Below are 16,158 nucleotides of genomic sequence, written 5' to 3'. Positions count from 1 at the left end.
ACATCCTGGAGGGAAACTCCTGAAGGTAAAGCTTTAGGAGTGGCCATATTCCTAGGGTAGTGGGCCCGGACAACCACAGGTGAAGGCTGGCCGGCCAATGCACAAACAAGTGAGCCTCGACCACCCACTTGCTCATCCTCTGCTTAGATGCTGGGAACCCTTTCCTAGGTGACCCATAACTAACAAATAGCTGTTTAGACTTTCTCCACATGGCAGCTCTGTGGACGTAGGCATCTAGGGCCCTAACAGGGCAGAGCAGATTTAGTTTCTCTTGGTCAGACATCGGAAAAGGAGGAGAACAGAAGGCTCTGCAGTACAATAAGTCTTAAAATATTAGTAAGAACCTTGGGATATAATCCGGTCTAGGGTAAAGAAAAGCCTTCACCACCAGGCACAAATTCCATACACAAGGGAGATACAGAAAGGGCTTGAACGTCTTCAATTCTCTTGAAAGTCAAGCCATCTTCATTCATATAGTGCTTTTTACAAAACAGATTGTTTCAAAGCAGCTTCACAGAGATAATAGGAAAATTAATGGACAGAGATTGTTTTGGCTTTAGAGCAGCTCTAAGAAAAAGTTATCGAGCTAAAGTAAGTTTTTGATTGAATCATTTCCATTGTAAAAATCATTAATTATTAATTAGGGGCTGCTTAAATGACACCTTTTTAACTGAAAACAGAAGGCTTTTAATGCGTTCTTGCCATTCATTTATGTGTTTAGTCTATAGGTATGCATGTTTGAATGTGTACGTGCGCAGACGCTTAGTTTTTCTTTACAAAGTGACATCGGCAAATTACTTGTCTGGCCCGCATAATATAAAAATATTAGTTGTTTACGCAGATCCATGCGCACTGGAATCATTTTGATAACGTTTTATCTATACATAGGGAAAGAAAAGGAGGCCTTCGCAGGGGATAGTTTAGTTGACATTTCATGGCTGCCTTGTCGTCGTGTCTAGGTGCAGGTCCTTCATCTCCTCTGGATATGGCCTGGATCTGGCAGACTATGTTAAACCTCGGGATAAACAGAGAGGGACTAATATTAGCGTAGATGCCATTCTTTGATCTTTCACAATCTCATCTCGTATCCCCAATCTGGAAAACAGCTGGAGAAAAGAATTTATTATGTTACAAGGAAATGCCTTGGGATATATGGTTGCATAGTCAGTGATTACAATGTCCATGGCTATGAGCTCAAAGGGAACATAAATTACAGGCAATGGGTGTAGAGGTTCCCTGCCCTGCTGATGCACAGCACTTATTTTTTGACATGTGGCATGTGCTCTATGTCTATACATCAGTATAGATGGAGAGCCAGATGAAACTGTGAGCTCAGATGTGTATTTGTCTTTTGTACTGCCAAATGTTTTTCCCACTAAGTGTTATATGCAATACAGAGTGCGACAACAAGCAGAAACTACTAAACGGGTTAAATCAGCAGTTTGCATATACTACACATTGTTTCTAACATACTTTTCATCACACAAGTAATGTTGACACAAACCTTCTTAAACAGCAATTTCAGATATTGAAACCAAGCTGCAAAAACAAATCTTTGTCTAATTAGGATATCACAAAGGAACGCATCCACTGAAATGCCTACTTTTACATCATTGCCTTCACGGCCTGCCCACTGGCACACAGGGCACTTTATTTTACAGTCCTGTTCCCCATGTACTTATAATTACTTATGATAGTAATTGTAATAACTGGGTAATAACTAGGTACTAACCCTGAACCTACCCCTAAACCTAACCTTAACCATGTACTTACCTTATATTACCCAGTAATTTCTTAGGTAAGTAAACTGTAAGTACATGTAAGTGCACGTACTGTAAAATAAAGTGCAACTGCACACAGTACAGACCAGATTAGTCCAAATACTAAGGTTCTCATAGTCTTATATTTAACTAACTAGAAGAAACAATACAATAACAATGCCTGTTAAATTCAGCAGACATTGTGCTGTTCCTGTATCATAGGATCAAGAATCCCAGCATTAAGAAAGAGTAGTGCAAATGGTAACATATTAGAATACTGTTCCGTCATTAACGAATAACTACACAGGAAAAAGTGGTGCAATCTGCCTTTCCTGCCACCTCATATGACTTGCCAACCAGCCTAGATGTTGTCTGGCACTGCTTGAATGGCATTCGTCCATAACCCTGCTCACATATCCCCTCGATATTTGCGTAACTCAAATGCGAAGGGACTATGCAAGCAGAGTACAGGTGCGTCCATGAACCTGCCAGCTCAGTGTGCATGTCCAGAAGAAAGGGGAGGCTCACCAGAGCTGTAAACTTATGACCCAGCAGATATCTCTCGTCTAATCGACCATGTGTGATGCTTCGGGCCGGACCAGTCCAAACTGAGTCTGGCTGTGGCATGAGTCATAAGCACAAATTACTTATCATATGCTGGGCTTTTACTGTATTCACGAGTTCACACTTCCAAATAATCAGAGTAAAGTAGTAGGCATATTTGGTGTGCTGTCTGAGGAGAGGGCTCTGAGCTCAGTATTTTGTCCTGAACCCAAAATACTCCCCCCGTATTTCTGGTTAGGAAAGTAACCAGGTGAGTGCGAGGAGACGGGGTGGTGGAGGGATGCTGAAAACTGTCTAGAAACATAGGTGAGTCGACTGTGTTATATATGGGTCCCCACTAGGGATGTAACGGTATTATCAATTTTGTGGATTTTGGATATTATCATGGTCATATGACTGTATGAAACACAATGAATGCACTGAAAAGCCCTTTGTTTTGCCTGAGCGGGAGAGGGAGACGCACAAAGCTGCACAATTAATCTTTAAAAGGTCGCGTTCTCGATTTCATCACCCACATAATCTAATTCCGAAATGACAACAATTTGCCTGTGTATATTAAACCTTTGACAAAAAGAAAATCGTGACATTCAAATCTGCATTTGCGCAGTTGATCTAGTGAGGGCAGTTATGTTTAGATATAAACAGCTTCACAAACAATCTTTTCAAACACACAGTATCATTATTTCTGTTACAAATATTCCAATTATCACAGAAGTATACAAAAGTTTATTATTCAGATATAAATGCTGATGTTTACATTACCGATCAAAATATAATAAATCACCTTTTGAAAGTAACTAGGTGCTTCAAATAATGACTGTATCAATTGCATTGTTACGCCACTAAGTGTCAACGAATTACTATTAAAATGTATCTATCACTGAATCATTCTTTCAGAAACAAGTGAAGTCTTTATGAATCCAACTTACAAAAATATTCTGTTTCACCTGTCTGGATCTTACATGTGTGTTCAAGCATCCTATTTGTGTTGAATTTGTGGAAACACTTTACAGTAAGGTTCAATTGTTAACATTTAGTTAATGTATAACTAACATGAACTAACCATGAGCAATACATTTGTTACTGTATTTGTTCATCTTTGTTAACATTAGTTAATAAAAATCAGTGGCGGCTGGTGCTAAAAAAAATGAGGGCACAGACACTAGAAATGCAGGACTGAATGTAATTCTTGAATAACAATTTAATAAGTGATATAATAATGTATCATTACTGCTTAGCTAAAACATGGAAAATTCAGCATTCAAAGCATGCCATAATGTAAGGCTGGGCTATATGGTCAAAAAAATCATATCTCTGTATTTTTGGGCTAAATGGCATTGTATAATCTCAGTATTTTGTCATTTTTTTATTTGAATTTTAAAACAAATATGTATTTAATAATAATAATAATAATAATAATAAAAATGTTATTTCACATCCTGCCCAATGCTGTCCTACAAACAATAGCCTATTCATATTGAAGGCTATGAAAACAAACATAGTGACTGTAACCGTGTAGTCTATGCTATATTATGTGAAAAAAGAGGAACAAATAACAATACAAAAACAATCTAAAAACAAAAAAAATGCTTTTAAAGCAGAAGTTAAATTCACTAAACTAAAAATGCAAAAACAAAACAACAAACAAACAAACAAACAAACAAACAAAAGCACAGAATTATTATGCTATTTTGATTAGGCTACCCTTGATGTAATCACTCTATATTTTTTCTCTCTTTTAGAAAGTCATTAAAAAATTATATTTGAAGTTGTTTCTTTCACCGCTATAGTTTACCCAACTATGATGACTTCCACTTCTGAGAATTTTCTGAGAAAATGTGAAAAGGGTCCATTAACAGTATCAAGGACCCGATACCCTATCAACAGCCCTGCTTCCGCGTTCCACACCCGGAAATGTGAGAATGATCCGTGGAACACTGTCCCTTTAAAACTGAAGGGAACATTTTATTGTGCAGAAAAGTAGTTGGACCTATTTTCCCGATAACAGCATTAGTAAGCAGCATGGCGGACATACGAAAACTTCACTCTGTGAGATATACTCAGAATAACGCAAAAGATAATGTTTCGCTAGGAGAAGGAAGCGGCACATCTGCGTTATTTATGAAGTTATTTGCTGCAGTTTGCTATGGGCTCTCTTCTTTTTTCATTGTTGTCGTTAACAAGAGTGTTCTTACTAATTACAGGTAATGCATCGCTTTAATATCATATTCATAAATGTTTTCTTTCAGCACATTCATATTCAGTATGAGCTTTTTATCAATCAATGCTGACCGAGAAAGTGTGATGATGGATCTGACCACTTAATCTCTGTCTTTCGCAAGATTTTTACTCTTACTCACCTTTGCTATGATATGACATTGCTTGGTCATAGCTGCTGTTAGCACACGTGAATAAATTACTGTCTTACTCTATAATCTAATCTCCCGTATTATTATTCTTAGCCTTTTAAACAGATAAATTAGTTGCATAGACAATGTGTACATACTTCAGACATATGAATCGTTTTGAGTAAATGAGCGCTCTATATGCATTTCATTAAGATTTATTATTATGTTATTCTGTGTTTTCCCACTCAGATTCCCTTCCTCTTTAGCAGTGGGAATAGGCCAGGTAAGAAAGTTATTGCTTATTCTGTTACATTTCTGATCATTTTTACTAGGTCTCCGGTGTGTTTTAAATGTAAATCTCACGAAGCCAATTAGAGATTTTTTTGCATTGACATTTTCATAAATATGTAACATTTTAAAGAAATAATTCAATTATTATTGTCGGTTTTTTTTAATTTTTATATTTATATTAAATAAATAAATTTAATTTATATGAAATTATTTAATTATCTTAAAGCTTCTGCTAAGATAACTAGTTTGTTACACCACAGAAAAGAACTGGTCTAGCAATAAAACACTGCAACAATATTACATTATTCATCTATACATTATTCGTCTGCAATCCAATCAAGCCAATCATCAAGTAATGAGTAGAAATTACTGAGCATAAGCTTCCAGAAGTACCAGGCCTGCTTGTGTAAATGTAGTCTGCTGTTTTGTTGTTCTTCTAAGCGATGTTTTCATTTTCTTCTTTTAACTGGAGCAAAAATAGCAACAGATGTTCACTGTGAGAGTAGTACTAAAGTCAAGTTTAACACAGTAGCTGTTTCCAAGACACTAGATGGTGCCAATTACCTCTTCTCATCTGCGTTTGTATAAAGAGAGAGAGAGAGAGACCAGTTCTTGACCGGTTTTCTGAGATTAACCGCATTTTAGTTTAGTGACATGTCACTACATTGACTTGCTCTATTCATCTAAATAGAATGATAGCTCTCAGACATAAGGTGAAAATGTACAGGTTCAGCATTTAGCTTTCATAATCTGTTAGATTTATTCACACATGTAGGCCTACTAACAGTAGGCGTGTTAAGTATTTTAAAGGGGTGGTTGATTATGATTTCACTTTTTTTAACTTTAGTAAGTGTGTAATGTTGCTGTTGGAGCACAAACAACATCTGCAAAGTTACGACGCTCAAAGTTCAAAGCAAAGCAAGATATTTTCTTTTAAAGAATTCTCTGTTTAAGGACTACAACAAACGGCTGGTAGGGACTACAACGAGCTTCTTCCCGGGTTGGTGACATCACTAACCCTAAAATTTACATAAACCCCACCCCTGAGAACACGCAACAAAGGGGTGAGGCCGTGTTATTGCAATATAGTACGTAACAAATGCAATAGCATGTCATAAAAGCAAGATTACACCATAAGTAATTATGCTAAATTAAACTAAACTATACCTTCACGCAGCATATATTCTCTGGCTCTGTAGGATCTTACAACAGTTCCCACATGAACGATTTATAGATTATCATGACAGAATATGCTAATCAATGACTTTAAGATATCCCACATCAGCTACATAAATTAAGTAACTAACCATTCAGAAACGTCCTGTTGCATTCTACATGTTGAGTCTCTCCATCATTGTCCGACTAACACAAGCTCTTGAAACCCTGCCCTCTTCTTAGGAGCAGCAGCTCAGTTGCATTTAAAGACACACAAAAAACGGAGTGTTTTTGCTCACCCCCAAAAAGTGACAAATTTAACATACTATAAAAAATGATCTGTGGGTTATTTTGAGCTAAAACTTCACGTACACACTCTGGGGACATCAGAGACTAACTAAGACTAACTGCATTATATGACCCCTTTAATAACTGTGACATCAAGCATTTTGTTAATTAAACATATTTTACATACATGTAGCACTAAGATTACAGCAGCTGACAGGTTCATTATGTTGTTTGCAGATGTTTGCAACAGTTGTTGTGCTGCGAGCAGCAAAATCATTAAATGTGGTTGATTTCCCAGATTTTGATAGGCATGTACCTCATAAGGTAGGTCTGAACACACTCGAGGTCAAACTATACTTCAGTTTTCATGTACGTATACACACTGTAAATTCAGTTCTCACAACATTTACTGTGTAGGTATTACCACTCCCTTTTCTGTATGTGGGAAATCAGTTAACAGGCCTGTTTGGAACAAAACAACTGAAGTAAGTGTGTAAAATTCAGTAGAAAACAAAGCTTCAAAATCTTTCAAAACTTTTGTAAACTTTAATGCATGGCTGTTGTTGTTATAATATACTGAATGTATAATAATATAACATGCCTTATGATCTCTTTTGCAGTCTGCCAATGTTTACTGTGCTTAGACGATTCTCCATTTTATTCACAATGCTGTTTGAGGGTTACCTCCTAAAGTAAGTCTATACAGTATGCTCATTGCTCAATGTTTTCAGATGACCCAGTTCAAGTTGTACGAGATGTGAGATTTACACTCACATTTGTTGTTGTTTTTTTATTTGTAGAAAGAAGTTTTCATGGTCTATAAAGGCAACCGTATTTACCATGATCCTAGGAGCTTTTATTGCTGCAAGGTAAGCTTCAAATGGCAAACTCAATAAAAATATTACATTTGAGGTTTAATTCCTAGACCTCACAGAAAACCAGTTTCTTTTCACCTGTTTATAAATGTAATTGTAACTCTGCAGTGTTTTAGAAGTATTTATGAATCTGAGAAATGGCTTGTCACTTCAATTATTTTGCCTTTATTTGACTTTCACAGTACAGATTTAGCTTTTGACCTCCATGGATATGTGTTCATTACACTTAACAACATTCTGACTGCTGCTAATGGGGCTTATATGAAACAAAAACTGGACTCCAAGGTAATTTAACCATTAAGCATGGATGCTTGACATGTCCACACAAGTCCAAGAGTGTGTGCACCAAAAGTCCCAAAATAGTCAAGTCACAGTTTCATCAGTAAAGTGCTCGTAGCATGGTTGGTTTTTTTAAAAAAAAATTTATTTTTATAAATATATACGCAAATAGATGGAGAAAAAATAGAAAATCGAAAAAAAGAAAAGTAAAATATAAAAAAAAAATATCCCTTGGTCTTTGTTTCGCATGGCGTGAATGTGCCAATTCTTTTCAGTTTTGCGAACAAGGCTTCAAATTCAGTAGCTCTATCATTAAGTATCATTAAATAAAAGGGGTCATATAAAATGCATGATATTTTTTATTTAGTACTCTCCTGAATAAGATATTTTACATAAAAGATGTTTGCATATAGTTGCCATCTTTCCAATGAATTGTATTAATGGTCATTAAGAAAATACATATTTTGTATTTGTTCAGAGGGGGTGTGCTCTAAAATATATATATATATATATAATATATATATATATATATATATATATATATATATAATATGTTCATTATTTTAACAAAATAAGGGGGATCATACAAAATGCATGTTATTTTTCATCATCAGTGAATGTTTGAACCTGTTGTAATACTTGCGTACGAGTCCCTCAATTGTCATCAGTGTGAAAAGATGGATCTCAAAATCAGTCACTGCTGTAAAGGGTGCAAAAGATGCTGGAAAATCAAAGAATTTGCAGGACCTGTAGTATTTTTCTGAAAACCAATGGGCAGTTTAACTGCCCAGGACAAACAAGGGACTCATGAGCAACCATCACAAAACAAACAAACAAAAAAACAGCCGTGGATCATCCAGGTAATGACACACAGTATTAAGAATAAAGGGTATGTAAACTTATGAGTGGGGTAATTTTTATAAATTCAGCTATTTTTTTATTTTGTCTTGTGGACTACATGTAAGCATCTTTTATGTAAAATATATTTTTCAAGAACATGCACCTCTATACAGCACATGTGTACGTTTGAAAGAGAGAGCAGGAGAAAGTATGCGCTTTCAGAACACAATAAAATGTATTTTGTGGCAAAAACCATGACAATTTTTCATTTTCATCCTATTGTTTACTATATTTATTAGCTTGGTCAGTGTTGTTGTGGGTTTTGTTTCTTTTGCGGTTGTAGGCTGTAGGACCTATTGAAATAACTGAAATCATTTAGCGAAGTGATATAGAACTACAATGCGGTCAAAACCTGCCTAGAACTACTTTAGCCGTGTATTTCCCTGAAAAATAATTGCACACCTTAGAACGTTGGTCAACCAATCAGATTCGAGCATTCAACAGCCCCGTAGTGTGTAATATATTCACAATAAAACACGGCTATGACCGCTTCACCCAACGGTTCTATGTATCTGTACACAACACCATTAGCAACCACATTTAGCAATGTAAACTGTTCTCAATTTATATTGTTCATTGAAGCTTACTGTATTATATAGAAGAGTATTGTGAGAAAGACATCGATTAAGCGAGTTTATTACCTGCATTCAGATTTATCATTTTCCTTCAGGTCAGTCCTATGTTCATAATAAAAAATCTGTTTAAATGTCCTCTGCAATATCTTGTCATTTTAACAGTTAAGGGGTTTTCCCATGACAGACAGCGCTAGTCAAAGCATTTGTCAGTTGCGTCTTGTTCCGTTTTCACAACAACTCTTTTCAATATAAAAGTCTTCGCTACTGACTGACACACTCATAAAGACAGTCTTTGCTGCCATCTAATGGTGTAATAATGTAACTTCTGTTGCTGTACATGGTCAGGGTCTATTTTTCCAGCGGTAGTGATTTTACTTCATGAAAGTTGCATTGATACATATTTTTTGTCTTTAATATTTGTATTGCGTGGTAACCGTTTTATAAAAGCAATAAGGTACTTGAGGCTAGTGCTGTATCATGAATAAGTCAAGGCTGAAGCGTTGCGTCATGCCTAACAACGCCTAACAACGCCCTTCAGCCGTGATTTATTCACGATACAGCACAGCCTCTCGTACCTTATTGCTTACATATATACACACACACAACTGTTCTTTCTGGTTCTCGAATCTGATTGGCTGAGAGGTCTTTCCAGCCATGCGATTTTCTACAGTTTCACCGTTTAAATCACTCTGTTGTCAGCATTCTCACAGCATTCTCACACCATATTTTTATTGATACTACTTTTGTAACGGAATGTAGTTTTAAGAGTTTTTTAGGCTAGAATATAGTTGTTTAGACCTCAGATATGTGATTTATATGTAAACAGCACCCAATTTTAAAATTTATGTAGACGCATTCAGAGATGCGAGCTCCAGGCCGTCAGCGACTGTTCAGTGCTCATGTACGCAGAGAGAACAGCTTCATTTCGGCCAGTCCTTCAGGGAATTTGCTGCTTACTCTTGTGTGGATAGTGTTTAACATGAGGTATAATTTTTTGGGGGTATATCAAATGGGCGGTCCTTGGTCTTATTAATATATTACTTGTTCCAGAGCTAATAGATTTGACTTAAGGGCTTTATTAAGTTTTATAAATTCATATTTACATTAAAATTAAATCGTGTACTAACTAGAGTGCTGCTTTTGTACGTTTGACTGAATAGTTTGCTTGTTTATTTCCTATTTTTCTTATACTGTTATAATGGCCATTGTTGTTAATTTATATTATTGTTCAATACATAGTATTTTGTATAATTAACATGCCATATTTTTTGGTATTGAGAAAGAGTCCGTTAGTGATTTAGACTTTGTTAGTCATTTCGTTAGTGATTTCAGCAGTGAAAGTTACATTAATATGCCATGAGATGGCGGCAGAGACTGTGCCTAATATTAAAAGGACAAAGACAAAGATCGCTTTCCTCAACGGACATTCAAACTGATTTTATGATTATGAATATAAGATTGACCTGAAGAATATCAGCTAGATGCAGGTAATACACTCGCTCAGGTGATCTCTCTCATAATACTTTACATATTACAGAGAGTTTCAATGAAGCGACTCCTTCGTTACTAGTTCTAAAGTGATGCTTTAGAATTAGTAATGGAGGCTTGGGCTTCAACTGTTAAACTGTCAACTAAAGCAATAAGCCCCAAGAATCCGTAATTTACAGTTAATTTATAATGCTAAGGGGCGTTGTAAGGCACAATGCAGAGCGGAGCTTAGTTGTTATAAATTCACTGTAAACTACAGCTTCACAGGGCTTATTGCTTTTATAAAAAGGTTACCACACAATACAAATATTAAAGCTAAAAAATATGTATCAATGCAACTTTCATGAAGTAAAATCATTAAAAGGCTTCCTTCCGCTGGAAAAATAGTCCCTGACCGTGAACAGCAACAGAAGTAACTTTTATTACGCCATTAGATGGTGGAAAAGATTGTCTTTATGAGAGAGTCACTCAGTCGCAAAGACTTTTATATTGAACCTTGTTGTGAACACAGAACAAGACGCAAATGACAAATGCTTTGACTAGCTCTGTCAGTGTCAGAAGGGCATTAAAAGGACATATTAAATGTTAAAGGGATATATTAGGCTGATATTCAGCCATATTGCTTGGGTATATATTGTGTGTGTGTGTGTGTGTGTATATATATTTTATATATATATATAATATATATTTACATGCACATACTATTTCATGCTTTCATGAGCCCATCCATATTCATTTTAAAATAAAGTTGTTAATTTTTCTCTTATTTAATCAAATGATTTGTTTCCCTCCTTGCATTTCAGGAACTTGGAAAATATGGGCTGCTGTATTACAATGCTTTATTCATGATTATTCCCACTATTATTTTAGCATACTTAACCGGAGACATTCAGAAAGTAAGAATTGTAATAAATAAAAATATTTATTACACTAAATATTTTGAAGGACATTTGGAAAATTTGATCTGAATTCTGCTTGACTTTGCATGAAAATGTACATTTAAAAAAATCAATAAAAAAATAAATATGAAAACTCTTGTGAATTTTCAGACTTTGGAGTATGATGGTTGGACTGACATTTTCTTTGTGATTCAGTTTGTGTTATCATGTGTCATGGGGTAAGTCTAATATTTCCAATATTTTTCTTTACTTAAAGATCAAGTATGTGAGATTTTTGTTGTTGCAGTTGTTGTTAAAATACATTCTCTTCTTAACCTAGTTTATTGTTCATTGACTACTGTTAGGCATATTCGTGGGTTTATTTCCCCAAAAAGTGTAAACATTGAGCCCCCCAGGCACCAGGCTCAAATACGTCAATCTCTTTCAAGCTCAACCTTCTTATAAGTGAGATGCTCACATTTGCTCTACAGCAGGGGTGTCAAACTCATTTTAGGTTGAGGGCCAGATGGGAAAAAATTTAACCATGTGCGGGCTGATTTTTTTAGTGGTAAGCTGACAGTTACATTAATATTAACCATACAAACTACACATTAATTTGCAAGAAAAAAAAAAAAAAAACACTACTCTTTGAAAACAGCATTTGTTTTCACTGCGAAAAGACTTTATTAGACTTTTAAAATAATGTTTAATTGGTATATTTACAATAAGGTTCATTAGTTAACAACATTAGTTAACATGAGCTAATAATGAACTGCACATATACAGCATTTATTAATCTTTGTTAATGTTAACTTCAACATTTACTAATACATTATTAAAATCTTGTTAACATTAGTTAATGCACTGTGAACTAACATGAACAAACAATGAACAACTGTTTTTTCATTAACTAACGTTAACAAAGATTAGTAAATACAGTAGCAAATGTATTGCTCATGGTTAGTTCATGTTAGTTAATACATTAAATCAAACGGTAACACTTTACAATAAGGTTCATTAGTTAAACATTAGTTAATGTTTTTATTAGTGATGCACCGATAATTTTTTTTATTTATTTATTTATTTTTTTTTATGGCCAATTCCATTTTTTTGGAGCAAATTTGATACTGGTTGCCTTTTTTTTGTTTTTCTTCTTCTTCTTCCCTTTTTTTTTTTTTTTTAACAAAATGTATTTGTTATTTGTTCTATACCAGGCCAAACTGGCTTTAAACAAAAAATATGTGTAGCCATTTAGTATACAGGCACCACTGCATTTTGAGCATGAGCAGTTGTTTTTGATTTAAATTAGATTGTATAATTTCAAGATTTATAGCAAAAACAGCATGATAATGACTTTATATCTTTGTGAAATTATGCTGCATAAGACACCTGCACAAAACAAATAGCAGACGGACTGAATGAAAATGCAAATTCACTCTCTAATAGTAGGTGGCGCTTGTGGAACAGCAGCCATATAGCGTTTCCTTGGTTACCGCTGTACACAAAGCAGCACTGCGCTTATAAAATAGGCTACTTATACGGAGATCGAAACTTTTCTGAAGACAGTTCCCTTTTAAGTTACATTCATATAAAACCCAATTCAATATTTATATTTTTCTTCCTATATTTCACAAACAGTAAGCTTGGCCTGGTACAGTATTTGCTCTGCTGGCGCGTCTGTGTCCTTCTCTTTGCTTCCATATTCAGCATGTGGCTGTGTTAACGTCCTGTTTACAGACTTCGTAATATTTTCAAATGACAGTTTTGGAAATGATTGCAAAGCTGTTTGTTTGCAAGTCCAGAATAGATATTGGCCAAAATAAAACTAAAAACCGTTTGGATTTATAGCTGGTGGACCATGCATAACTGTTTTTTATTATTGTTCAAATCATCCCCCGGGCCGGATTGGACACCTTTGTGGGTATTCGGCCCACGGGCTATATGTTTGACACCCCTACTCTACAGTGTTATCCTACTCAACCGCTTACTCATGACACATAGTAACACAGCTAAAAGTATTCCTAATATGTTGGACCTTTCATTGAATGTAGCCTACTTTTACCTGTTGAAACATGCCCTCACAAGCACCCACAAGAGCTGTATTTGTAACATTTGAGTTGAGGGAGGCACGACGTGCGAAAGGGGTGTTTGCTAAATATGCTGTACTTTTCTAATTCCGATAGGTGCTACTAGTGTCGCAGAAACTACATACTTCACCTTTAAGCTGTGTTTTTAAGACGCTTGAAGTGTGTCATTTTTTTTGAGGTTTTAAAATAAATAATTTATATTTTTGTGATTATAATATCATTTGGTTGTTTTGGCAGGTTTATACTCATGTACTCAATTATGTTATGCACCCATTACAACTCCGCTTTGACGACTACAATTGTTGGCTGTATCAAGGTTGGTAATTAAGTAATTTCAATTGTTTCAAAGCAGCTTTCTTAATAGTGTCTTGGTGATTGAGAAGTGTACTGTAAATATGATCAGTTAAGAGTTTACTGTGTTTCCTTTAACCAACCCAACAGAATATCTTAGTGACATACATCGGAATGGTGTTTGGTGGAGATTACATCTTTACTTGGGTTAACTTTATCGGCCTAAACATCAGGTAAAATGGTCCATTGTAAAATGACAGTGAAGAAACTGATTCCTTTTCCACAGATTCCTTTCTCATATGAGGGTCATTCTAAGGAAAAGACTCAGGAAAAATTACAAAATGTGATGTCTTTTCCTTGAATATGTTGTCAGAATGATCAAAGTGCAAGAACATTGACAAATACTGGTTTTCCTCAGAAAACATGAATTTAGACAAATTAAGATACTAAAATGCGATACAAATTTTAGATCAAAAATTCTTTAGAACCAATACATTAAAAAAAAAAATAATTTATTTTTTCTTACCCTCCAAATAGCATTGCTGGCAGTCTTGTGTACTCGCACATCACTTTCACTAAGGAACAAAAAAGTAAGTGGAGGAAAAATGTGTATTTGTGTGTGAATCAAAATGAGGATCTGTTCAAATCCATCTCCATGTCATGGTTTCATTTTGTTTAATACTATTGAATAAGGTTAAGTGTATTTGAAATGACATGTAAAATGTTGTGTCTTTTAATAGAAACAAGTTGATGGAACATGTATAAATTGGATAATAGGAGAATGTTGATGATACTCATGGGAGTCAAGAACCCAGCCAGCAGTGTGTAAAGTCTCATTTCTCAGCATCTTGAGTGCAACAGTGGCCAGCAATTTTTTCAGCAACTGTGGTATTTTTTATTAACCAGTTGCCGTTGACAGTTCCTGTAACTGACTTACTGGAATGTTTTTTTTTTTTTTTTTTTTTTTGCATTGAATAATGTTGATTTTAATTTTTTTATTTTTTAAAATAATAATTTTGCATGATCTAAATCATGCACAGCATTTCAAGTTAATGGTTTTAATGGTTTAATGATATTTGGAAAGATGAATGTTAATAGTATATAAAAAATATTGAAGATTTTGGATGGATGACAAATGATTTTCTTTATGATGTGATATGATATTTAAATTGTAAATGTCTCTACCTTAGTTCAAGGTGGCCTGATAAATTTTAAGCAATAACAAATAAAAACTTTTCTGTATTGGATGATTTTATTTGTTTTTCAACTGAGGGATGACTCAAAATTATTAGAAATTTACTATTATCACAATAATAGTAAACTGAATTATACATGCACGCACACACACACACACACACACACACATATATATATATATATATATATATACAGGTGCTGGTCATATAATTAGAATATCATCAAAAAGTTCATTTTTTTATTATAAATTATTTTTAAAAATGAAACTTTCATATATTCTAGATTCCCTACATGTAAAGTAAAACATTTCAAAAGTTTTTTTTTTTTAATTTTGATGATTAGAGCGTACAGCTCATGAAAGTCCAAAATCCAGTATTTCAAAATATTAGAATATTTCCTAAGATCAATCAAAAAATGGATTTGCAAAACAGAAAAGTTCAAGTTCTTTAAAGTATGTTCTTTTGTGCACTCAATACTTGATCGGCAGGACATATTACAGCAAATGACTTGCTCCTAGCACAAATTACTGCATCAGTGAAGTGTGGCATGGAAGTGATCAGCCTGTGGCACTGCTGAGGCACTATTGAGCCTTCAGATCATCTGTATATTGTTGGATCGACTGTTTCTCATCTTTCTCTTGAAAATATCCCATAGATTCAGGTCAGGCATATTGGCTGGCCAATAAAGCACAGTAATATCATGGTCAGCAAACCACTTGGAAGTGGTTTTTGCACTGTGGGCAGGTGCTAAAGTCCTGCTGGAAAAGTAAATCAGCATCTCCATAAAGCTTGTCAGCAGATGGAAGCATAAAGTGCTCCAAAATCTCCTGGAAGATGGCTGCATTGACTTTGCACTTGATAAAACACAATGGACCAACACCAGCAGACGTCACAGCCCCCCCAAATCATTATTGACTTCAGAAACTTCACACTAGACTTCAAGCAGCTTGGATTCTGTGCCTCTCCAGTCTTCCTTCAGACTCTGGGACCATGATTTCAACATGAAATGCAAAATTTACTTTTATCTGAAAAGAGGACTTTCGACCACTGTTCACTGTCCAGTTCTTTTTCTCCTTAGCCCAGGTAAGATGCTTCTGACGTTGTCTCTGGTTCAGAAGTGGCTTGGTAGTCCTTTTCCTGAAGATGTCTGAGTGTGGTAACTCTTGATGCGCTGACTCCGGCT

The 16,158-nt window shown here is 35.0% G+C and overlaps 1 protein-coding gene across 1 annotated transcript; it reads left to right on the top strand.

Moving 5' to 3' along the window:
• Positions 1-4,253: 4,253 nt before the first annotated feature.
• slc35d1b (solute carrier family 35 member D1b) lies at positions 4,254-15,021 on the top strand. The gene is made up of 13 exons (XM_051913598.1): positions 4,254-4,528; positions 4,922-4,955; positions 6,644-6,730; positions 6,824-6,891; positions 7,027-7,098; positions 7,207-7,275; positions 7,464-7,566; positions 11,327-11,419; positions 11,573-11,640; positions 13,726-13,804; positions 13,930-14,012; positions 14,317-14,369; positions 14,520-15,021. Exons 1-13 carry the CDS (start codon positions 4,347-4,349, stop codon positions 14,528-14,530), a joined length of 1,002 nt encoding a protein of 333 aa, XP_051769558.1. The 5' UTR covers positions 4,254-4,346; the 3' UTR covers positions 14,531-15,021.
• The last annotated feature ends 1,137 nt before the right edge of the window (positions 15,022-16,158 follow it).

Source organism: Ctenopharyngodon idella, chromosome 12 (genome assembly GCF_019924925.1).
Source record: "Ctenopharyngodon idella isolate HZGC_01 chromosome 12, HZGC01, whole genome shotgun sequence".
Lineage (NCBI taxonomy): Eukaryota > Metazoa > Chordata > Actinopteri > Cypriniformes > Xenocyprididae > Ctenopharyngodon > Ctenopharyngodon idella.
The sequence above is the reverse complement of the archived record's forward strand: the minus strand, read 5'-3'. Positions and strand labels throughout refer to the sequence as shown.